At 44.0% G+C, this 26,264-nt stretch overlaps 1 protein-coding gene across 1 annotated transcript in view; it reads right to left on the bottom strand.

Annotated features, from left to right (window-relative positions):
- The window catches only part of CUL4A (cullin 4A), a 92,102-nt gene that overhangs the window by 17,020 nt on the left and 48,818 nt on the right, over positions 1-26,264 (bottom strand). The window contains exons 10-16 of the mRNA XM_077813726.1: positions 18,359-18,477; positions 15,836-16,028; positions 14,245-14,349; positions 8,301-8,411; positions 7,462-7,547; positions 6,342-6,449; positions 364-477 (exon numbers count right to left, since the gene is read on the bottom strand). Of these exons, the coding sequence (XP_077669852.1) occupies positions 364-477; positions 6,342-6,449; positions 7,462-7,547; positions 8,301-8,411; positions 14,245-14,349; positions 15,836-16,028; positions 18,359-18,477 (836 nt within the window). The remainder of the gene's footprint in view (positions 1-363; positions 478-6,341; positions 6,450-7,461; positions 7,548-8,300; positions 8,412-14,244; positions 14,350-15,835; positions 16,029-18,358; positions 18,478-26,264) is intronic.

Raw genomic sequence — 26,264 nt, 5'->3', positions numbered from 1 at the left:
ATAGCTAGGACTAATATTCAAATCACTAGGTTCCTTCAAAATACTATTTTAAAAAATGTCCACCCCATTCTTTTAGTTTCCTGCTTGCTACAGGCTTCTTTTCATCAATGAATGAGACTTATTGACCCACAACAGTCAATGCTGAAAGATGTTTCACACTGGAGTTTTGACACGTTTAACTAAAATACCACATTCTAAATAAATGGCAAAGAAAACACTTTTCTAAATAGTTAATATAGAATATTGTTAAATTCTTCTCTGCAAAAAATTGTTTTATTAATGTACTGCTTAAAAAGGAAAGAGATGCCAAATAAGTTATTTTATTTAAAAGCAGATGATTAAGCATTAAATAAGCAAACATACTTCCTTAAATTCTGCTTTCAAGACAGCATGCCCTAAAGTGGTCTGCCATTGAAGCTTTCGACCACTGTGTTTTCCAAGATAAAAGGTCTTAAATACCTCTTGAAGCTTAACCATCTGTAAACAAAGAAGAAAAAGAGGGAAAAAAGTTACTTATCTTGTACCAAATGTAACCAAACAGACTGATTTTCACAGTAGTGTGTTAGGCTCATCTTAGTATTTTAAATCAAAGTTTACACAAAAGTAAAGTTCAAGGGCCAAATCTGCCCTCATTTATATTGGTTCCAGCTTAAACAGAGCAAAAATTGTTGCCAGACATTCATATAATATAATTTTCTTGAAACAAAATAAATTTTAGTTAAGATAAAACCAAATTCCCATTAAAAGAATAAGAACATATACCAAAGTGGTGATTTCATCCTGGGCCTACCAACATCTGTTTCCCACATGTGATGTAGTTAGAGGAGGAGGAGGAGAGAAGGTTCTGAAAAGCCCCACTCCCATTTTGCACTCTGCTGCCAAGTCCTCACAGACTTGAAGACCAGAAGGGATCATAGTGATCATTTAGTCCAGTGGTGGGCAAACTATGGCCTGCGGGCCAAATCTGGCCCGCCAGCCGTTTTAAACTGACCCTCAAGCTCCCGTTGGGGAGCATGGTCTGGCATTTGCCCCGCTCACTGCTCCAGCCAAGGAGCAGGGTCAAGGGCTGTGCCACAGCGCTCCTGGAAGCAGCGGTATGGCCCCACTCCGGTTCCTACGTGAAGGGGCAGCCAGGGGCCTCCACTCCGCATGCTGCCCCCGCCCCAAGCGCTGCCCCCGCAGCTCCCATTGGCCGGGAACTGCAGTCAATAGGAGCTGCAGGGGCAGCGCACCTGCGGACAGGGCGGCGCGCAGAGCTGCCTGGCCGGAGCCGTGACATAGCCGCTGCTTCTGGGAGCCGCTGAAGGTAAGCGCTGCCCGGAGCCTGCACCCCTGAGCCTCTCCCCACGCCCCAACCCTGATCCCCCTCCCACCCTCTGAACCCCTCGATCCCAGCCCGGAGCACCCTCCTGCACCTCAAACCTCTCATCCTCAGCCCCATCCCAGAGCCCACACCCCCAGCTGGAACCTGCATCCCTTCCCACACCCCAACCCTCTGCCCACCCCTGATCTCCCGCCTACCTGCTGAACCCCTCGGTCCCAGCCCGGCTCATTCTACACCCCAAACTCCTCATCTCCAGCCCCACCCCAGAGCCCTCACCCCACCTCACACCCTACTCCCCCACCTCAGCCTGGAGCCCCCTCTTGCACCCTGAACTCATTTCTGGCAGCACCCTGGAGTCTGCACCCCCAACCAGAGCCCTCACCCCGTCCCACACCCTAACCCCAATTTTGTGAGCATTCACGGCCCACCATACAATTTCTATTCCCAGATGTGACCCTCGGGGCAAAAAGTTTGCCCACCCCGGACCTAGTCTGAATTCCTGCACATTGCAGGCCACGGAACCTCACCTACCCCTTCCCATAACAGACCTATAACCGCTGGCTGAATTACTTGAAGTCTTTAAATCATAATTTGAGGACTTCAGTTACAGAGAATCCACCATTTACTTGTTTAAACCACCAAGTGACTCAGGCCCCATGCTGCAGAGTAAGATAAAAACCTCCCAGGGTCTCTGCCAATCTCACTTTGGGGGAAATTCCTTCTCAATCCCAAATATGATGATCTGTTGAACCCGGAGCATGTTGGCAAAACCCACCAGCCAGACACCTGGGAAAGAACTCTCTGCAACTCCTGCCTTTGGTTCGTCCTCCTAACTGCAGCCAAGGCTATTGTCAGCACTTTATGTCCCATTCCCCCACTATCCTGTTCCACCCCCATTAGGAGCAGTCAGTGGAGAGTTTAAGGCCTCCCATCTCCATCAACTGTCTGCCATGGCTGAACCCTTGCAGAGTAGCCCGCTCCTCTAGCGAAGATGCTAGGGGAGTGAAAGGGCAAAAGCTTCCCCTGCCTGTAAATCCAGTGTCGCAGCTACAACCACTGTTGGGTCCCAACACTCAGCCTGCCTCCCTTCAGTGAAGGTGAGGGGTTAAAAAAAAAAAAAAAGGTGTTTGTGTATATATTTGACATTACAACCTAATTATGTTAATCACTTTCAAAACAGGCTTTGCAATATCTGGTAACATAAATAAAACGGATACCTACCTCTCGTAACTGTGGTTCTTCGAGATGCGTTGCTCGTGTCCATTCTAGTAGGTGTGTGCGTGCGCCGCGTGCACAATCATCGGAAGGTTTTTCCCCTAGTGGAACCGTCGAGTTGGCTGTGGAGTCCCCTGGAGTGGCGCCTTTACGGTGGTGTATATAGGTCCCTTCCGACTGGCCACCTGCTCAGTTCCTTCTTGCCGGAATACTCTGACAGAGGGGAATCGGGCGGGATTTGGAATGGACATGAGCAACACATCTTGAAGAACAACAGTTACGAAAGGTAGGTAACCGTTTTTTCTTCTTCGGGTGATTGCTCATGTTCATTCCAATAGGTGACGTCCAAGCAGTTTCCCTGGGGGAGGGGTCGGAGTTCACCTGGTTGCTGAGTGCAAGACTGCCCTGCCAAAGGCTGCATCGTCCCTTACCTGTTGGGTAATGGCATAGTATGACGTGAAGGTGTGGATAGAAGACCATGTTGCTGCCTTGCATGTGTCCTGGATAGGGACCTGCACCAGGAACGCTGCAGACGATGCCTGCGCTCTCGTGGAGTGCGGCGTAAGCGGAGGGGCTGGAATTTTAGCTAGGTCATAGCAAGTCCTGATACAGGATGTGATCCATAATGAAATGCGCTGGGATGAGATCAGGAGCTGCCTCATCCTTTCTGTGATTGCTATAAAGAGCTGTGGTGACTTACGGAATGGCTTTGTGTGCTCCATGTAGAATGCTAGAGCAAGTCTAACGTCCAGGGAATGGAACATGCGCTCTCTGTTACTGGCATGCAGCTTAGGGAAGAACACAGGTAAAAATATGTCTTGTTTCACATGAAACTGGGAGACTACCTTTGGCAGAAATGCAGGGTGAGGGCGTAGCTGCACCATGTCTTTATAAAATACCGAATAGAGGGGTTCGGAAGTCAGGACTCTGAGCTCAGATACCCTTCTGGCTGATGTCATGGCCACCAGAAAAGCCACATTCCAGGAAAGGTAGGACAGAGGACAGGTTGCCATGGGCTTGAAAGGAGACCCCATGAGTGCAGACAGGACCAGGTTGAGGTCCCACTGGGGAATGGGCCATCATACCTGGAGAATGGGCCATCGTACCTAGGGATAAAGTCTGTTTAAGCCTTCGAGAAACCTGCCCCCATTGGATTACTGAAAACTGACCCATGCGCTGCCCCCAGGTGAAAGGCTGAAATGGCAGCAAGGTGTACCCGGAGAGATGATATTGCTAATCCCTGCTGCTTAAGGTATAAGAGGTATAAGGTATAAGAGGTCCAAAATAAGGGAAATTGGCGCTAGCTGCAGTTTGGTTCCCCTTTGCCGAGCCCAAATGGAAAAACACTTCCACTTTGCCAGGTATGTGGCACGAGTGGAGGGTTTCCCACTCCCCAGCAAGACCTCCCTCACTGGGTCTGAACGCTGAAGCTCAAGTGGATTCAGCCATGGAGTTTCCACGCCTCAGGAGTTCAGGGCCAGAGTCCCTGTCTCATATGGGAGTTCAGGGCCAGAGTCCCTGTCTCATATGGGATCTTCAGGAGCCCTGTGGGTGTGGCGAGCCAGCAACGTGGCTATGGGGGGGATCACGGGGAGATGGTGAGCAGCGACGTAACATAAGTTTGCCACAATGATGAACCAGAGGTGGTGCCGCCATCGGTGCTGCAAAGGGTGCCGGAGCCACATGCGATGTAGGGATAAACGCTGCAGCTGGTGCTACCGCCGGTGCCTGGGCTTGCAATACCAGGGACTGCACCATCACGGCAGAAAGATCGAGCTCTTCCTCCAAATCCTCACGAGTCAGGGAGTCCACCAGCACCAGACTCGACGGGCATCCTGTTGGGGCTGGAGTCAACGGTGCTGGGTCTTGAGGCCCATGGGTGTCCTGCCGGAGGACGCACCCCACTGGAGTCCCCTCATGGCTTCTTGACGGGTCTTTCTGCCATGAATGACCTCTGTCTGCTTTCTTTTTCTTATGCGGCACCAGGGACTGCAAGCGGTGCCGCCTGGTGGCACTGGCCTTATGAGTTGGGAAGCAGTGCCGGTACTCCTTAGACGAGTCCTTCCTCGGTGCTGGGACATCCTGCACTGAGGCCGGGGCGCTGTACACCAAAGATGCCGGTGTCTCTTCCAGTGCCAGCTGTGGGTGGAGGGCTGACTCCATCAGGAGGAGCTTCAAATGATAGTCCCGCTCTCTTAATCCTAGGTCTAAAGCTCCTGCAAATTGGGCACTTCTCTGTCTGATGGCCCTCTCCTAAACACTTGAGACAGGAAGCGTGCAGATCGCCTGTGGGCATAGGTTTTGCACACTTCTCGCACACCTTAAACCCCTGCAACCGAGGCATGCCCCCATGCCTGGGGAAACTAGGGCAGGGGGGAAGCCCTCTGAAGTAAGTCCAACTAACTACAAACTACTATCTAATGAACTCACAACTATGTACAACTTAGAAAAGGGAACCACTAGGCAGGCACTTGAGAATGCAAGAGACAGCTGCTCCAATGACCATCACTGGAGGTAAGAAGGAACTGAGCAGGTGGCAGGTTGGCAGGGACCTATATACACTGCAATGGGGCACCACTCCAGGGGTCTCCACAGCCGACCAAAGGGTACCACTAGGGCAAAAACCCTCCAACGATCGTGCATGCAGCGCACGCACACACCTATTGGAATGCACATGAGCAATCACTTGAAGAATATTTGTTTTCAGGATCATTTCAAGTAAATAAAGTGGTTGCTTTTTTGAAAGAAGAAGGGTCTTGTGGAATTAAAGACTAAGATGACCAGATAGCCAGTGTGAAAAATCAGGACCAGGGTTGGGAGTAACAGGCACATGTATAAGATAAAATCGGGACATCTGGTCACCCTATTAGGCCTGGTCTACACTGGTGGGGGAGGGGGAAGGGGGGAATCGATTAAGATATGCAACTTCAGCTACGAGAAAAGCGTAGCCAAAGTTCACTTATCTTAGATCAACTTAGAATCACTTACTTCGTGTCCTCACAACGCGGGATCAATGGCCGCCGCTCCCTCATCAACTGCATTGCCACCTCTCGCCATGGTGGAGTTCCGGAATCAACAGCAGAGCAATCAGGGATCGATTTACACTAGACGCAATAAATCGATCCCTGATAGATCGATCACTACCCGCCGATCCAGCGGGTAGTGTAGACGTGGCCTTAGAGATTATATCAAAACGCACCATGTGGCAGAATTATGATTGCACATGCAACCATAATGTTGGCATTGTCTAACTTCTGATTACTTGATTATATTGTAAAACAGGCATGTCTATAAGCTGTTTTATTGTTTTCAAAATTTTTTTTTCACAATATTTTATGTTCTGAAGGCTGACTGCTCAACCATTTTGTGAATTTTCAATCACTTCCTCTCCCCCACCCACCTTTGTAATTTGAGAAGTTTTGACCTATTCTAGTTTACTCCTGGGGGAATTCTGCGCCACTGCATATGCGCAGAATTATTTGCTTCCCTGCAGAAAAATTACTTTCTGACAGGGAAGCAAAGGGAAGCCGTGCAGTCTGTGGCCTGTGCTCCCCATCGCCATGCTGGAGCCTCCACATTTATTTATTGACAAAATTTGCAGAATTTTAAAATACTGTATGCAGAATTTTTTTTTTTTTTGGTGCAGACTTTTTAAATTTTTTGTGCAGAATTCTCTCAGGAGTACTAGTCTAGTTATAAGTAATTGAAAACAGTTAAAATTGGATGCATTAGGCAACCTAAATATTGAGATTCCTACCCCTCCACCATGATAGACTGCAAATTCTAGTTCTAAAAGACTCACCTCTGGAGTTAAGTGGACTTCCACGGGTGTGTACGTTGGCCAATATCCCATAGTAAGTATATTTACCGTCAGGTCTATATTGCCTGGATCACTTTGGTTCTGCATATACTAAAATAAAATTAAATTAAAAAAACCCAAACCTGTTAAAAACCCTGCTAACACAATAAATTAAAAATAAACGTAGAAAAGTATATCAATAAATGGCTTCTGCTAATTACTATCTGGAATACTGTTTTTTTTAAAAAGCAAACAACAGTGAATTAGTTTTGGCACAATGAATTCCGGCAATTTATTAAAACACCCGAAGAGCTGACTATAAACCAAAGTTGAATTTATAAAGCATTTCTCATTGGAGCACTGCGCAATATAAAAATCTGTGATCAAAAACAATTAACTCCTACAGCTAATATGGGCGCTCTTAATTTTTTTAAAATACTGATTCCAGTTGGAAATTATGGACAGAGTCAGGAAGTTTTCTAGTGGTGATGTCCACAGTTGGAAAATGCTCTTGGCTCCCACTGTCTAAAAGTCGTGCAAAGGCACACTACATACCTAGGCAATTCGGAACATAGTGAATGGTTGGGAACAAAACAGACAAGATGATTATCAATTAGGTCTATTAGATCTGTTCTTCTAAAGGACTTCAAAGTCAAAAGAATTTTAAAGATTCCATAAAAAACATTTAAGGGATGTTAAGAAGATACACGGTGGTACATTTTGAAAGAAATGCAGTCTAGACAGCACTTGGGCTGGGCATCCAGAGAACATAACAGCAACAATCCAGTCTGTATGGCACAAGAACATTCATCACCAGATCATTCATTCTGAACTAGTCACAGCCTGGCAATAATTCTCACATGATAAAATGGAGTCTTAAAATCAATTTTAGAGATGGGTCTAATAATAAATTTAGTGGCAACACTACATTCAGGCTTTATTATTAAGAGTCAAAAAGAAAATCAAATGAAACTACAGGGTCAAATAACGTCCCAGCAGATTCGCTGAACTATAAATAATCTGTGGAAAATCTGTTTTGTCACGGTTTAATTTAATACAATTATGTGACATCATCCTAGCTAGTGTAAATATACCATGCATAAGTATAAGAAGTTAAATTTACCTGCTTAAACTGAATCATGACATCTTTTGAAAGTTCCATATCCTTGAACATTCCCTCCAGTTTACTGGTGAAAGCAGCACCACATTCTGTCACATAAATTAAAGCAAAGTTTCCATGATTGCAATAAACATAAAACAAGTAATAAAACATAAAATAAACATAAATAAGTAATAAACATAAAACAAGTAATAAAAGCTTAAGCCTAATGTTGGGCTAGTGTGACGGTCCTTGGGATGCAAATCCAGATAAGCTGAGGCTCCTGCCTTTTCAGCTTCTTATTCATCTTTACACTTTCCTTTGTTCCACTTCCTTTACCCGAAACAAACAGAAAATAATAAAATTGTGAACTTTCTTTAATTGTTCGCAGCCTTTTCACTTGAAAATCACGTCAAACTATTTTACCAGTGCTTGAAGTGTAAACCTCAGTTAAAATAGCAAGCTGTGTGCAAAACCGGCATAACTATACAAGTGTGACAGGGTTCACCCCAACACACTGCCAGTCCCAAATTTTCCCCAAACTATGTGCTCTGTAATGTCCAGCCCGCTCCTGGACAGATCAGAGAAATTATAAGGTTAGTCTGTTCTCTAAAGTCCCAAAAGCACAGCACAGCTTAATGTCACAGATTTCCAAAAAGAACTCCACTCCCATTTATACACCTAAATTAAACTTGCACATTTCCTCGAGTACATAGCAATCAGCAGTTCCTACTCTGAACAGTGGGAGCCGTAGGGTGCTCAGCTCTTTTGAAAATCTGGCCCAGTCACTTTAACAAATAAAAATAAAGGTTCAGGTTTAAAAACTAAAAGAAGCAAAAAATTCAACATTTGCAGCTGCTCACCATGTTTAAGCTTTGACAGCATTGACTTCTCAGCATCTACGGATGCACTTTTTCCAACCAGCAGTCTTTTGGCCAAATCTTTTTTATAAAATGCCTCAAACACATCTTTACCTGTATAGAGAGAAAACAAAAAAACCTGAGAAATCAAACATTACACCTTTACTGCTTATCTTCAAGTAACAAGAAGGGTTTCTTCAGGTATGTTGGCAACAAGAAGAAAGCCAAGGAAAGTGTGGGCCCCTTACTGAATGAGGGAGGCAACCTAGTGACAGAGGATGTGGAAAAAGCTAATGTTCTCAATGCTTTTTTTGCCTCTGTTTTCACTAACAAGGTCAGCTCCCAGACTGCTGCGCTGGGCATCACAAAATGGGGAAGAGATGGCCAGCCCTCTGTGGAGATAGAGGTGGTTAGGGACTATTTAGAAAAGCTGGACGTGCACAAGTCCATGGGGCCGGACGAGTTGCATCCGAGAGTGCTGAAGGAACTGGCGGCTGTGATTGCAGAGCCATTGGCCATTATCTTTGAAAACTCGTGGCGAACCGGGGAAGTCCCGGATGACTGGAAAAAGGCTAATGTAGTGCCAATCTTTAAAAAAGGGAAGAAGGAGGATCCTGGGAACTACAGGCCAGTCAGCCTCACCTCAGTCCCTGGAAAAATCATGGAGCAGGTCCTCAAAGAATCAATCTTGAAGTACTTGCATGAGAGGAAAGTGATCAGGAACAGCCAGCATGGATTCACCAAGGGAAGGTCATGCCTGACTAATCTAATTGCCTTTTATCATGAAATTACTGGTTCTGTGGATGAAGGGAAAGCAGTGGATGTATTGTTTCTTGACTTTAGCAAAGCTTTTGACATGGTCTCCCACAGTATTCTTGTCAGCAAGTTAAGGAAGTATGGGCTGGATGAATGCACTATAAGGTGGGTAGAAAGCTGGCTAGATTGTCGGGCTCAACGGGTAGTGATCAATGGCTCCATGTCTAGTTGGCAGCCGGTGTCAAGTGGAGTGTCCCAGGGGTCGGTCCTGGGGCCAGTTTTGTTCAATATCTTCATAAATGATCTGGAGGATGGTGTGGATTGCACTCTCAGCAAATTTGCGGACGATACTAAACTGGGAGGAGTGGTAGATACGCTGGAGGGGAGGGATAGGATATAGAAGGACCTAGACAAATTGGAGGATTGGGCCAAAAGAAATCTGATGAGGTTCAATAAGGATAAGTGCAGGGTCCTGCACTTAGGACGGAAGAATCCAATGCACCGCTACAGACTAGGGACCGAATGGCTAGGCAGCAGTTCTGCGGAAAAGGACCTAGGGGTGACAGTGGACGAGAAGCTGGATATGAGTCAGCAGTGTGCCCTTGTTGCCAAGAAGGCCAATGGCATTTTGGGATGTATAAGTAGGGGCATAGCGAGCAGATCGAGGGACGTGATCGTCCCCCTCTATTCGACATTGGTGAGGCCTCATCTGGAGTACTGTGTCCAGTTTTGGGCCCCACACTACAAGAAGGATGTGGATAAATTGGAGAGAGTCCAGCGAAGGGCAACAAAAATTATTAGGGGTCTAGAACACATGACTTATGAGGAGAGGCTGAGGGAGCTGGGATTGTTTAGCCTGCAGAAGAGAAGAATGAGGGGGGATTTGATAGCTGCTTTCAACTACCTGAAAGGGGGTTCCAAAGAGGATGGCTCTAGACTGTTCTCAATGGTAGCAGATGACAGAACGAGGAGTAATGGTCTCAAGTTGCAGTGGGGGAGGTTTAGATTGGATATTAGGAAAAACTTTTTCACTAAGAGGGTGGTGAAACACTGGAATGCGTTGCCTAGGGAGGTGGTGGAATCTCCTTCCTTGGAAGTTTTTAAGGTCAGGCTTGACAAAGCCCTGGCTGGGATGATTTAACTGGGAATTGGTCCTGCTTCGAGCAGGGGGTTGGACTAGATGACCTTCAGGGGTCCCTTCCAACCCTGATATTCTATGATTCTATGATTCAATTATACAGAAGTGTCCTTTCTCTTGACTTGCTGAAAAGTGGAACATAGTTACATATCTGTACAGTAACTGTTCAAGATGTGCTGTGCACATATATGTTTCACTAGAGTTGTCAGTGCTCCCAATGCACTTGAGTTGTAGATTTTTGCCTGCACTAGGCTGCTCATATGCCCCCTGCTTTCCTCATGCACCTAGCCAAGAGTTATTGCCATCTCCCTCTCTGTTCCTGCATACCACAGTCTAACATCCGAAGCAGTGGGGAAAGTAGGAGAGATTATGGAAGGTATATGTGCACAGCACATCTCAAAGAATAACAATTACCATACAGGTAAAGTACACACTTTCTCTCCTTCGAGTGATTGTGTGCATATACATTCCACTTTGGATTATCTGAACAAGAGATCACAACACTGATTTACCAAAGTTGGCGTAATCTCACAAAGCTTGAGAAAGAGAGTCGTACGTGGAGAAGATATGTAAAGGTGACCACATTGCTGCCTTGCAGATGTCTAGGAATATTGCTCAGGAAGGTAATCAAAAGGTAAGAAGATAGAAAAGTCATTCTGTATTGCTGAGAAGAAGTGAAGTGGATTCTTACTGAACTAACTGAAAGGCCAGATGATTTCAAATGCAGTAGGTAGTCCAGTATGTATGTAATCTTTATTTAATGAGGAAATAATGGTGGGATGGCACCCAGATCAAAAACTTCTTCCATTTTGCGGCATATGTGGCCCTGGTGGAGTCCTTTCTGCTACTCACCAAGATGGCTTGGACTTCTCAGGACCATAATCTCTCACACATATTCAACCAGAAATTATCCATGCAGTCAGGTAGAGAGATTTACGGTTAGGATTCAGAGACCTGTCCAAGTTTTGACATAGGAGATCCTGGACCAGGGTAAAATTATCAGTGGCCTGATAGATAGCTGATTTAGGTCCATGAACCAATATGGTCACAGCCAAGCTGGTGCCACAAGGATTTATGTTGCCTGGTCTCTTTTCATCTTCCTGGAGTACTCTTGGAATGTGAGGAACTGAGGGGAATGCATAGAGCAGATGACTGAACCAGGGAAGAAAAAAAGCATCCAGCAAGGAACTTGGGCTGCAGCCCACTCTGAAGCAAAATCCCCTGCATCTGTTGTTGAGGTTGGTCACAAATAAGTTTATTACTAGGTACCCACACTATTGGAAGATCTGGAGAAGAACATCCTTCCTGACTGACCACTTTTGTTGCTCAAGTTCCTACTGAAGGAATCCACAATAGTGTTCCTCACCCCTGGAATGTAAAGCATTTAGCAAGACCGTGTTTCTTATACAGAGATTCCACAGGCAATTTGCTTGTTAGAGCAACTGAGATAACCCTGCAGCCCCCTTGCTTGTTCAGATAAAACATAGTAGTGGTATTGTCCATCAGAACTTAAACCAACTGGTTCCTGATGGTGGATACAAACGTCTTGTAGGCTTGATGAATAGCACAGAGCTAACACTTTTATGTGGAGTGAGACCTCCTGAGGTTACCAAAGAACTTGTGCCTGGAGTTGACCGAGATGACCCTCCCAGCCTTTGGTGGATGCATCTGTTACCAGAGTCATAGTCTGTTCTGGTGGCAAAAAGAGAACCCCATTTAAGACGTTCAGAGGGTCCATCCAGTAGTCCAGGGACTGAAGCTCTTATGCAGGTACGCAAATCAACAAGTGAATGCTACTCAGTCAGTATGCTGAGGAAAGCCAGGCTTGCAGACAGTGGAGGTGAGATCTGGCAATGCAGAATCACATATGTGCATGAGGCCACATACCCCAATAGTTGTAAGCAGAAATAAACTTGTCTTTGAGTTGGATGTGAGATTTTAGGACCAAAAAACTATGGACTGAATCCTGTCCTCAGGAAGGTAACCCACAGTGGTTATGGCGTCAAGTACTGCCCCTATGAAAAGTTATTCACTGTGTGGTTATAACTTCAATTTGTCTATATTAAATTTCAGGCCTGGACCAGAGAGCAGTGGTCTGACGACAAAGATACTGCGTTGGACATGGGTACTTGATCTTCCCCGAACTAGCCAATTGTCCAGGTAAGGAAATATCTGAACATCTACGCAGTGCAGGGGGGCTACCACCGCTATCATGCACTTGGCAAAGATTCTTGGGGTCGAAGATAACACAAAGGGAAGCGACGTGTAAAGGCAGTTGTTGTTGCTTGCTATGAACCGAAGAATCTTTCTGTGGCCAGGATGTATTGCCACATGAAAGTAAGCATCATACAAATCAAGGGCAGTATACCAATCTCTAGGGAAGGGATAACAGAAGCAAGGGTGACCATCCTGAACTTGATCTTACTGATGAAGTGGTTTAGTTTTCTGAGGTCTAGAATGGGACAAAGACCACAAGATTTGGGGGGAATCGGGAAGTACTGGAAATAGAAACCTTATACTGGTAAGGAACTTCCTCTCTGCTCCCAGCTCCAAAAAGACTGCACTTCCGGAATCAATAGAGTCTTGTGAAATGGGTCCTTAAAAAACAGGGAAGGTGGACTAGGGAAGAGGAAGGAGCTGAACTGGGTGAAGTATTCCTCTTTTACAGCTGTACACCCACTTGTATGATGTGATCTGCTTCCAAGCACTGTGAGAGAGAGAGAGAGAGAGAGCGTGCGCGCGCGCTGGTATCCAAAGGGAGGGAGGAGAGATATAGTCGGTGTACCGTCCTCAATGGAGTAGTCAAAACAACTGCTTCAAAGCTGCAGTGGTCTGGTGAGAAAGGCCTATCATTGATGAATGCAACTGATGACATTTCTAGGAGGTTTAAACCTTCTGTGACAAAGCTCTGCCCTTGTCTCAGTGGGTCCCGCACTTCCTGGCAGATTTCGCTAGCCTCAGAGGCTCACTGTGACCCTCCATGTAGCCCTTCTCTCTCTGGAGGCAAGGGTCACAGCCTACTGAGCCATTTTCATCATAGGCCAGCAAGGGAGGTGAGGAGAAGCCACCCTCCCTTGCACCGTCTTTGTGGTCTCCCAGCCTCAGTGATTAATTAGGGAGGGGAGGAGAGGGGGGAGCCTGGGCCCACCCTCTACTCCGGGCTTCTACCCAGGGACCCTAATAGTAGCAGCTATGGTAGCTGACTTTTTGGAAATAGAATGTGTACAATTCCCTGGGCCACCTCCCCACAGCAGCCCCCACTCAATAGCCCCTTCACCGTTACCTCAGGGCTTCCTTCCTTGCACCTGATAGAGTTTGTACTGCTTAGTTTCTCCAACAGCGTGGCTTCCTCCTACAGCTTCTGACACATGCACCCAACTGACTAACTGGGAGGCTTTTAACTAGTTTCAGCCAGCCCCTAATTGGCTTCAGGTGTCCCAATCAACCTAGCATTCTCCCTGCCTTCTGGAGAAATCTTAATTGGCCCCAGGTGTCTGAATTGACCTGGCGCAGCTGCCGTTTACTTATCCTGGTAACAGGGATTTGTTTAGCCTGGGACTAATATATCTGTCTCCCACTACTTTTCTATAGCCATCTGGCCTTGCCCCATCACACTTCCTTTGGAAGTATCCTGAGACATCTGCTAAGAGGTCCTGTAGTATGACTGAGGTTTAAATGGTTTCCTCTTTGTTACTGGGGTGTAAACCCCCAACGACTGGAGGGTCACTCAGGGATTGAGGAAAAGGAAAAGGATTAGCCACTATTTGCTGGGCTCCCATACACTCTATCCGGGAGGAAAACCACAAGGAGAGAAAAATCCTATGAGTGACCCTCCCAGCTTCCTGGTCAGAGGCCACATTTATCCTTTGGTCTTTGTGCAGAACTCCCACTGACATCAGTCTCTACTTTTGTAGTCCCAGTTTATAGATTCAAACATGTAACAAGTTTGTCACTGCTGTATTAAATCAATTAGCAATTCTAGCAGTAGCACTGAAGATCATATTTTAAATCACATCAATTTTAAACCCTTCTTACACCTTAAACATTTCTTACCATGAATGAATCTGAATATTATCATGATTTTGTCAAGGATTCTTTCCAGCTCTTCATCTGTTGCTTCTTTATTTCCAGCTCTTAACTTTGAATCCACATGTTTTGCTACAAATAAATAAAAAAATTGAGGCACTTAAAATAAAAATCCCTCTAAAATTACTGTAATGTTTCCATTTCTAATATTACTAGATATTAAAACATTGGTGAAATGCAAAACGTTCTGTTTTGTAATCAGTTTTCCCTCCTCCAAAGTCAGTGGAATTATACTCAAGTATTACGTTATTAGTGGAAAAGGAACTGACCACGATAAAGATTAATACAACAAATAAGCTTTAAAATTAATGTACTAAAACACTAGAATCTTCATATTACGTTCACTACAAGAACATTACTTGCTGATAGACAATGTTTTGGAATTATGCAATGCATATGAATGTATTATATGAAAAACAAAAATAAACACACAGATGACTATTTTTGTAGACCTTTACCATGCCCTCTGGCTCTCACCAAAACTTAAACAGAAGCGATGCTTTCAAGTTAGTAGCTTGATAATGGTAGAAAAAAATACAATTATGCCATGAATTTTAATTAAAGGGATAGAAAGCCGTATGAATATCCCTACTCTGGGTCTTACTAGGTTACGTGTCAGTGGGATGAGAAGGAAGCCATTGTAACAGCTGAGGATACAGTACCCACAAGTGGCAATAAGCCCATATCACTGCTTTGCACATGTCAGATAGTATTCAGTCACCTTTCCTACGAAAGGGTATTTTTTAGAAAGCCATTTTTCAAGTTAGCAGCCAAAAGCAAAAGAATATGATAAGGACAGAAACTAAGAGGCAGATCCTCAGCTAATGTAAATTGTAGTAGCTCCACTGACTTCAAACTCCGAGCTATGATAATTTACACCACCTGTGGATCTGTCCCCATATTACTTATTCTGAAACATTTTAAATATTCTTTGTGTAATGTACACTAAATGATTAAGCTTTCGTTTCCTGACTTCTGAGGTCCTGAACAATTTTCTTCTTTACAATTCAGTCTTCCTTTAACTGAATGTTATTAAAATGGGGTGTTCTCCTGAGTTTAGTTTAGGGGAAAAACAACCAGCCAACCAAAACACCCCACTACTTCTTCCTTCTTAGGCATGTTTTTCTTAGCATTGACCGTCAGACTGTATGGAAAACTGAGGTTTTAACACCAGTATAAGCCTCATCCATAAGACATAGTTAAATTTCTTTTTCTAATAGCTACTCTTCCCCCTTAGCAACTTACTCTGCTTTAGGAAGTTAGCCATATGGGTTTTTAAGCAACTGTCCTCATCAGTCACCGTGTAAGCAAATAGGGGTGCAGCAATAGCAGGAATTAACATGCTCCTTCACGTGACTGAGCATACACCTGACAAACACATCCAGACTTTTACCTGGATCCCATGACATATCCAGACTAATTTTTGCCTGGTATCCCAAAAGCAATTCTTCCAGTGGGCTATGCATTGCATTGCAATTATACTAGCATACTCAGTATGCTTTATATTATTATGCTTTCTAGAGGTTTTAAAAATATTTTACAGAAAAGTATTTTGTACCTATCAATTCTGCAGGCTTATTTGGTCTCTTGTTGATAAATGTTTCAAAGGATTCCTTCATCAAGTTTATAAATTTCTCATTTTTCTGAAAGCACGCTTCTATGATATGGTCCACTTTATCCTTAAAATCTAGTAGCTCTTGCACCATATCCTTGTCCTTTTCAGGATTAACCACTATAGTTGTCCCAAAGTTCTGTAAAAACAAACACTTTTGATAATCAAATACTTCATTGCTACCTATCTCCCCCCACAGACACATACACCCTTATGAAATTTAGCAATTGGAAAAATTTATCATAGAGGTGCTTTACAATAATTGAAATCTTAAAGCTGTTCAAAAATGATGAGATGCATTGAAATTTAAACACAAAACCAAAAAAATCCAAACACACATTAATGGATTTCAAACAGCAATGTTTGAGAGATCACTTACATTTAAAACAGAAGCTAAACAAAAATTAAGTATTAGACATGGTTGTACACACACAAGTTTACAGTTAAATACATGATTTATATAAAAGAGTACGTGGAAAAGTGTAGTAAGAATGTTCAGCATAATGAAAAACTTTGCATGACTCTTTTTTTTAAACCCACTGAACTGTTTATTTGCAGAAATAACTGGATATGATTTAGCTGCTTCTGGTCACTCCAGGATTCTAATGTCAACAAGGGCTACAAAAGTGGAAAAACAGCCATCACAAGATTTGGTTGTGGGGGGGGAGCTATTGACTTGTAAAGACAAAATTCTTGCTTTATCATCTTTTAATCTTATCTTGTTTCTACTTATGCCCAGCTCTCCAATGGAATTGTAACACTATTTGTCTACTGAATCAGACAGTCTACACAACAGTGTTTGATTGACCTGCTATTTAAGATGGCTTAAGAATATTAGTATCCGATATTTGTTACAAGGAAAGTGACCAGATTTCCATAGTGAAAAACTGGGACAACTGCACAAAGGCAGCATATTTTTCCATTCGCTTCTATCTTAGCCACTGTAACAGCTGAAAAACCAAAAAAGGCAAGACAATTCAGACTTCCCTCTTAACATTTAACTAGCCAGAGCGATAATTCATAGATATGATACTTGATGCACTGTCTGGATCCTGCCTGAATCCAACCCCTGGCTCCTAATGTCTACATACTCATATGGCCCCCATTACTATAGTATCTGAGCAATTTACAATCCTTAATCTACTTATCCCCACAACACCCGAAGTGGCAGAGAAGTACCATCCCCATTTTATAGATGGGGATCTGAGACACAGAGAGGCCAAGTAACTTGCCCAAGGTCAGAGAGGATCTATGGCAGAGCAGGGATTTGATCCCAGGTGCCTTCATTTGCCCTATATGCTCTCATACCCCAAGGACTCACCCTCTCCAAAGTTGTCAAACCTTCCCAGTGACCTGACCCCTCCCCCACCTATTCACCAGCGCTTCTGACCAGTTTCCTCCTGGTGTTCGTGGCTCCCTGAACTCCACCTCCAGGAGTCCTCAAAACTGGGAAATGTACAAGTTAATTAAAACTTGACCAGAAAAGGGAGTCTAGTCCTAAAATCTGGTATGTATCAACTTTTCAGGGGCATCAGGTCATCCTATTTACATAGGATTTTCTCTCACTATATCTTGGACTACACAGTCTCAAATGCCCATCAGTCTCTCTTTTATCTCGGAAGCAGTAGTTGAGTGGTTACAACCAATGATATGACTAGCATTTGGGAAACCAAGCGTATAATGTTTCTGATGTGCCTCCCGTAATACTACCTCACAACGTAAGACACATGATTCCAGGAGTTTCACTGCAATGTTTTCTTATCATACAGTCAGCCCCCGCTTAAGGTTACAATTTGAAAGCATCTCCATGTGTGCTAGACTGCAAGTTCTTCAGGATGAGTAAACTGTTGTATGTTTGTACAATGTCTAGCACAATGGAGATGAGACCTCTAAGTGCCACCAGAATAGATTTTTGAGAGAGAATTCTTCTCACTTTCAAAATAATAATTAAAAAAAAAACCTTTAGCCGGTTAACTGTTATAACAAGCAGCAGTTATTTATAGCATAACAAATCTGCAGTGCTGCTGGAAGTATCAGCCGAGATCTGATGTTCCAGTAGTTTCAAAGGAGTGTGACTGGAGTGCCAGGAGGAAATGAGAACTATTTATTTTGAACCAAACGTAGCCAACTTTCCTGCCCAACATCTTCTCAAATCATATGCAGTTCTGATTTTAAAAAACCTGTTTGCACTGTTCAGTCCTGTAAAGTAAACAGTTCCTAAATATGATTTTAAATCGAAATGCGTATTCACTGTGGTTTCTCATCACATGAGCTTTCAGAATATTGCTGAACAAAATGGGTGCCGTAACAAAACAAATAAAAAACCCACATATCTGCTTAAAATATAATTTTCATGAATCAGTTGAGTGTTTTATTGCTTCTCATTACTTGTTTTTAAAAGCCAAGCAGTCACTCCACTGTGGACAGCATAAATATGAGGACAGTAAGATGCAATAAAGTTTGAAATACCTTGATGTATTCACTCCAGTTTTGCAACAGGATCTGCTGCCCACCTTTTACCCGGCTGAAGAGCTGGTATGTCTGGGTGAGATCTGATATTCTGTTTTCATCAAGCAGATTATCAAGTCCTAAAATAAGAATAAACCAACTTTAATGTAGTGATATATATGCAGTTAAAGACAGAATAGAGGGTATGTGGGGCTCTATGAAATAATCAATACAATTATAACATTATGGCAGCTACAATTTCTTTTGTAAAGAAGAATTATGCTCAGTACTGACAAGTGTCTATGGACTAGATCCAGAAAGGGATTTAGGCACCTGCCACTTTAGGCAGCAAAGTCCAAAATCTAGATTCTCAGAACACTCCATTCAGTTGACACCTAACTCTGCACACATCTAAATGCCCTAGGCGCCTATGTTTCCACTGATAAAGTCCCCATAGGGCCTAAATTTCTGCAGATGGACATCAATAGAGCTAAGTCCTGATGCCCAAAACTAGCTCACACCTAAGTCCCAGCAGGATTAATAATATAGGCATTCCCCTGCCTATCTCACCTGTGAGGTCCAACACTGCAGGGGAAGAGAGGGAGAGGTGTTGGTGCCCCCTTATGCCCTGTAGCCCAGTGGGTAAAGCACTCAGCCAGGATGTGGGACACCAGGATTCAAAACTCCACTTTGTCTGATTTGGAGCAGGGACTTGAATGATGGTCACCCACTTCCCAGGTGAGTGTCCTGGTCATTCAGCTAAGGAGTATTGGGTGGGTGGGGATGGTAGCCCATAGGGCTAGCTTGAATTTATTATAAATCACTGTCTTGCCTTCATTATAGTCTGCCTTTATTCGATTCAGCAGTAATGCAAGGAACCTAACAGGCAGGGGTGCTGGAACAATTTGTATAGTGGGGGTGCTGAGAGTTATTGAACCAAACTGTAAACCTTGTATATAATGGAAACCACTTCAAGCCAGGGGGTATGGCAGCCCTCCCAGTATCCGTAGTTCCAGAACTTTTGCCCACAGGCCTGTATCCTGTAAGACACAGCAGTGAGCATAGTTAGCATAAATAAGGCTTGAGGCCTATGAACTTTGGCATAGATAAAAGGCCCAATGCAAAACCCCAAATATAGGGAAGCTGAAAATATAGTGTTTAAGGGGAATGTCCAACCACAGGAACATGGGTCCAACCACAAGAATGTCAAAGAGACAAATTGATGTACATAGCAACAGCAGCAGTAAATGAGCTACATCTGCAGATACCTAACCACAAGAGGCCCATGGCAATGAATTGACGTATATGATAGTAAGTTGAGATCATTAATATACTAACATGTAGGAGAAGGACAATCCAACATTAGTAAGGTAAGGAAATACAAAAAAGGAACAGGGGAGAAACCCCTACTAAATATGCATCAGACAGTGGCATCAGCGTAACATATTACAAAAGTTGCATCCCAGCCTACGGGTAGTAGGAGAAAGCTGTAGCCTTTGGGATGTGCCAGAATGCTGGCCGCTGGTGATGAGGGGGAAGGTGACCGTGATGAGGAAGATGATGGCTAACATTTCAGATTGTTCTGCAAGGGATGATGTGAGTATATGGATGTGCAGATGTACATTCTATAGTGTCTCATCTACCTTACTGAGCTGCAGTGTTTGTGACTGTGCTAAATATATTAATAAACCATTTGTAAAAATACAGAAAAGTTCCTATAGTGAGAGTGTTGCAACTGTACACATCGGGGTTGCCAACTATATAATAATTTGAATAATACTGGGCCTGATCTTTGGATAAGAACCTGTCAACCCTCAAAGTGATAACTGGGAGTTCTTAAGCAATCCATATAATTAATGCATAACATATAGATTAGGCTACAAGGTCTATCTCTCCTGTTGAAGCTGTTCTACTTCATATAATTAAATATTCATTAGGTGAGAGAGAGAGAGAGACTGGCTCTGTAGCCTAGTGGGGAGGGCACTGTCCTGGGATATGGGAAATTCAGGTTCCAATCCCTGCTTCAGTGAAGAGAAGGTTACTCACCCTGTGCACTAACTGAGGTTCTTGAAGATGGTTGTCCCTGTGGGTGCTCCACTTTAGGTGACTGCACGCACCTGCACTTGTAAAATCGGAGATTTGTAATAGCAGTGCCACCTCAGGTGGTTACATAGCGCCGTGCGATCAACCCTCCTCAGTTCCCTCTCTACCACAGAGTCTCTGGTGTGAAAAAACTCCAAAGTAGAAGGGAGGAGGGAGGGTAGTGGAGCACCCACAGGGACAACCATCTTCAAGAACCTCAGTTATTGAAAAGAGTGAGTAACCTCTTCTTCTTCGAAGCGTCTAATGATGAATGCTGTTCTATGGCATAACGAGTGTCCCCATGGGTACTCCACTTTAGGGGACTGTAGAGCAGTGCCTCTCAGTGGAAGGGAGGGCCTTCGGAGTTGTAGTCATGGCAGATGATAAAATTAAGTCCGAATAAAGCGATCTAATGATGAATACTGTTCTATGGCATAATGTTGTGTGAATATATGGGCAGGTGCCCACGTTGCTGCTTTGCAGATGTCCATAATGTGGACATTGTTGAAGAGGGCTATCGAGGCAGATGGTGCTCTAGTCAAATGTGTACGGGTCCCCTGTGGGGGTTGCAGCTGCTGTTGAGGACAAAAGTCAGTGCAGCTGGAGATCCGCATAGACAGTCTCTGTTTAGATATGGCGTCTCCCTTATATTGTTCTGTGACGGAAAGAAATAATTTTGGTGATTTTCTGAAAGCCTTGGTTCTTTCAATATAAAAAGCTAGTACCCTTTGGACATTCAGAGTGGGGAGCACTGCTTCTCATTTATTCTCCTGGGGTTTTGGAAAGAACGATGGAAGATGAATGGGCTGATTCAGATTGAATGAGGATGCAACTTTTGGTAAGAACTTGGGATGTGGTCTTAAAGTCAATTTGTTTTTGAAAAATGTTGTGTGGGGCAGGGTATGCCATGAGAGCCCCCTGCTTCCCCACTTTTCTGGCAGATGTGACAGCGATGAGGAAGGCCACCTTAATCAAGAAGCAGAGAAGTGAACATGTCGCTAGCGGTTCAAAGGGGGTCCCAGCAAGGGTTCGTAATATCAGATTGTGGTCCTATGATGGGAGTAGAGGCTCATATTTCGGGGTAAAGTTTACAAAGGCCCTTGAGAAAATGCAATGTGGTCAGGTGAGCGAAGATCAAGAACTCATCCACCTTGTAGTGAAATGCTGTGATTGCTGCGAGGTGTACTCTGACTGAGCTCATGGAAAGACCCGATTTCTTAAGTTCCAGTACCCAGTCCAGTACCAGTGGTAGACAAGAGGAAACTGCCATGACTTGTCTATTTTGGCCCCATGTATTGAATTGCCTCCATTTATGCAGGTATATATGTTGTGTAGTTGGTCTATAACTGTTTAACTTACTTCACCTGAACAGGTTTCAGAGTAGCAGCCATGTTAGTCTGTATCCGCAAAAAGAAGAGGAGGACTTGTGGCACCTTAGAGACTAACAAATTTATTTAAGCATAAGCTTTCGTGAACTACAGCTCACGTCATCGGATGCATTCAGTGGAAAAAAGTTTACAAAGGCCCTTGAGAAAAATGCATGGTGGTCGGGTGAGCGAAGATCGAGAACTCATCTACCTTGTGGTGAAATGCTGTGATTACACTGAAAGCATCCGATGAAGTGAGCTGTAGCTCATGAAAGCTTATGCTCAAATAAATTTGTTAGTCTCTAAGGTGCCACAAGTCCTCCTTTTCTTTCAGCTGAACAGCTCACTTTGGTTTCTCAGAGCCATGGAGTACCACACCTTGAGGTGAAGTCTTGCCAGGTTTGGGCAGTGGACCTGAACTGCATCCTGAGAAAGGAGATGAGGCAGAAAAGGAAGAGTGCGTGGTGGGCACACAGCCATCTTTAGAAGGTAAGGAAACCACGTTTGTCTGGGCCACATGGGGGCTATGAAAACAACTCTGGAGTTGTCTGTCCTGATCTCGTGTATGACCCAGGATAGAAGAAGGGTCAGAGAAAAGATGTACAATAGAGGTGCATCCCATTTGAGGAGAAAAGCATCACCCAGAGAAGAGGGTCCCAATCTCGCTCTGGAGTAGTAGTGTAGGCACTTGGCATTTTCGGTTGTCGCAAAAAAGTCTATAGTTGGGAACCCCCATTGTTTGAACATGCTCTGTAGTACTCCAGCATTCATTTCTTACTCATGGTTCTGGGAAAATTTTCTGCTTAGTGCATCTACAATGGTGTTTTGGCATCCTGGTAGGTAGGAGGCAGAGATAATGATGATGTGGCTAATGCACCAATTCCATACTTCTATGGCTTCCGTGCATAGGGAGTATGACCGTGCCCCCTCTTGTCGGTTTATATAAAATATGCAAGCAATATTTCTGAGAGAATCTTTATGGCTCTGTCCTTGATCATGGGTAGGAAGTGGGAGCATACACTGTGAACTGCCCGTAGTTCCAGTAGGTTTATGTGTAGAGTGGATTCCAATGGGGACCAGCGGCCTTGGACCCTGTGATTGCGCAGGTGTGCCCCCAAACTAGCAGGGAAGCATCCGTTGTGATTATCATTGCTGGAAGGTTCTGTGCAAAGGGGACTCCTACGCAAACATTGTTTGGTTGTGTCCACCAATGTAGAGAGGTGTTTGTTTTTTTTGTTTTTTTTTACTTTGGTTGGCATCACGAGACAAATGTTTATACTGTGTTTGTGTGGAACATACACAGTTCGGCGTCAGCCTTGCAGGCATCGCATGTGCAGTCTGGTATATTTGATGATAAACACTGTTGAAAACATGTGGCCTAACAGTTGGAGGCAAGTCCTGGCCAATGTCTGGGGACTGGTTAGTGTCGTGGATATTAGAATTAATAAAAAGTTGTAAATAAGTATCAGGGTAGCAAGGCTGTTCAAAATCACCTTGACGAATTGGTCCTTCAGCCCTCATATAGATTGCACTGATCACGACACATCTTCCATTCTTCTTTTATCCTGGTCTTTCTTCTCTATGTGCAGCCATGCCTTTTCACAATAAAATCTTCCCACCTCTTTGGAGGTCGGCCGAGTGGTGGTTTCAGTTCCCATGGGACTGCTACAATCCACTGATTGTCAGTGAACTTAGCTATATGCCCAGCCCATTTCATTTTACCGCACTTGCTTTCAACAGTAACGTCTTGCACCCCACTCTGCTGTCTGATCACTTCATTGAGGACTCTGTCGTGGATTGAAATCCCCAGAATCCTTCTTTCCATCACCCTCTGTGTGATAGCCAGTTGTTGCTCCTCTATCTTTGTCAGAGCCCATGTTTTACTGCCGTACAACACTGCCGGCAGTATTGTTGAGTTGAAGAGGTTGGCGTGTGTTGCCTTATTGATATTTCCTTGGAGGACATCCTTGACAGAACTGAATGAACACCAAATCAGCTTTCTTTCTTTGTGAGAGTTCGGCTTCCTGATCATGGCGCATGTTAATTTCTTGATCCCAAACAGATGTATTACTCAACTTCTTCTATTTGTTCTCCCTTGACTATTATTTGAGCTTTTGGCAAGGCATCAGACTGCATAAATTTTGTTTTAGAGCGGTTCATTTTCAGTTCAACTTGGCTGCTTTTTGTGTTGACTTCTCGTAGCATTTTCTGTAGTTTGATTGTGTTTTTGGCAATCAACACAATATCATCCACAAATCTGAGGTGGTTTAACTGCTCTCTGTTGACACTGATTCCACCATTCCAGTTCATCCACCATCTTACCATTTCGAGGCAGGATGTGAAGAGTTTTGGTGAAACTGTGTGTGACATTACACCCCATATTACATTACACCCCATAGGGGGGAGGGATAGCTCAGTGGTTTGAGCCTCGGCCTGCTAGACCCAGGGTTTTCAGTTCAATCCTTGAGGGGACCATTTAGGGATCTAGGCCAAAAATTGGGGATTTGTCCTGCTTTGAGCAGGGGGTTGGACTAGATGAGACTCCCAAGGTCCCTTCCAACCCTAGCCTTCTATGATATTCTTCATAGAAATATTGTTGTGATATGAATATGGCATAACTAAGGTATGTTTTATGCAAGATGGGACATGTAAGGTATCACTGGAAAGTTTATGATTTGCTGAATGTGATTATCCAATTTGTATACATGTATCATTTCTGTATCTGAAGTTAGGAATATTGACTATGTAACAATTACAAGTGTGTGTCTATTTGGGAGAACGTCCACCAGACAGTAGGTAAACATTAGGAAGAACAATAAGACTTGAAAGATACTAATCTCCCGCCTTCCTGAGAAGCTCTCAGCATTGCTGCTTTGACACTACAGGGTCAGGTGATGGTGTCACTTGCTACTAGACCCCCTCCATCTTGGGCTTTCAGTGTTTTACCATTAAGAGGGAGCCGGAGGTGGGGGGTGTGTGTGTCAGATTGAGAAATAAAAGATTGCCTTACTTCCCAGCCTTAAATAGAATTTACATAATGCGGGAATCAAAACTCTTCTCCATTGCCTCCCCAAGAAGGAAGATTGCTAAAAAGACCTGAAGGGAAAGGCAGGGGCTGAGTCCAGACTGAGGCAGAGGTCCAATCTGTAAAGATAAATAACTGGAACTCTAAGCTACAGAAACTCTGCCACCTGCCTAAAACAACATTTAGGGTGAGAAATTACATTTTGTAACCTGTTTGAATGTATTAAGTTTAGTTTGTGTGTTTTGTTTTATTTGTTCAGTAATCGGCTTTGTTCTGTTTACTATTCCTTTAATTACTTAAAATTTACCTTTTGTAGTTAATAAATTTCTTTTTTGTTTATTACAAATCCCAGTTTGTACAATTCATACCCGGGAGAGCGAGGCAAAAAGCTGTGCATCTCTCTCTCCACATTGAGGGAGAGGATGAATTTTTATGAGCTTGCTCTGTGCAGATCTCTCTATACAGCCAAAACAATATTAATTTGGGTTTACACTCCAAAGGAGATGTGCACGTGACTGCTGAGTAAATCTCCGAGCTGAATCTTCCCACACAGAGCTGATTTCAGTCTGTGTCTGCAGCTGAGTGTGGCCTTACCTCTGTGTGTGCTAGAGAAGGCTTGAGGGCCTGGCACAGCTAGGACCGGGTGAGGAAACCCTGGCTAATGAAAAAGGCGGAACCAGTGGGACCCCAGCACAGCAGGTGGCACCATGAAAGGGGTGTCCAACCCATCACACGTCTCCTTGCTTCACATCTGTTTTGACTGGGATGCGAAAGGCAGTATCGAACAGTTATGTCTTCAGTGCAGTCAGAGTTTGCTTCCTTTAGTAGTTTGATGTAGTTTGTGTTGATGCCCTGCTCTGCAAGAGCTTTCATCACAGCACTGATCTCTACGCCGCTGAATGCTTTTTTATAGTCGACGAAGTATTCCCTTGAGTGCTCCAATAGCTGGTTTACAGTGAAGATGGGTCCACTGTGCTGAAATTCCTTCAAAAATCTGCCTGATCTCTCGGCTGCTGCGCATCCAGACTCAGAGTAGGTTTGTTATTATTTTGGTGATTGGCTTGTCGACATGTGACCTCAGTCATATTTGACAATAGTTCTTTAGATCTTCACAATCGCCCTTCTTGTACAGAAAAATGGTGTTGGATTCCTTCCAGCTAGGTGGTATCTTCTGCATTTCCAAATAATGACTAAACTTCTGAGCAAGGGTTTCCCAGAGACCTTGGTCTCCAGCTCTTATTTCGGTTATCAATCTGACTTTTCCTGGAGCTTTTCCGTCCTTCATTTGGTAAGCTGCATGTCGAACTTTGTACCCCCGCTCCTCATCAGCATACTCGTTGGTCTGTTGAATTACTGGCAGTGGGACATTTATTTGAGACGTGAACAGTTTGGTGTAGAAATCTTTTCAGACCATTTCCATCCCTATTCTGTCAATTACTGCTTTGGGGTCCTT

The sequence above is a fragment of the Eretmochelys imbricata genome, chromosome 1 (genome assembly GCF_965152235.1).
Source record: "Eretmochelys imbricata isolate rEreImb1 chromosome 1, rEreImb1.hap1, whole genome shotgun sequence".
Classification (NCBI taxonomy): Eukaryota; Metazoa; Chordata; order Testudines; family Cheloniidae; genus Eretmochelys; species Eretmochelys imbricata.
The sequence above is the reverse complement of the archived record's forward strand: the minus strand, read 5'-3'. Positions and strand labels throughout refer to the sequence as shown.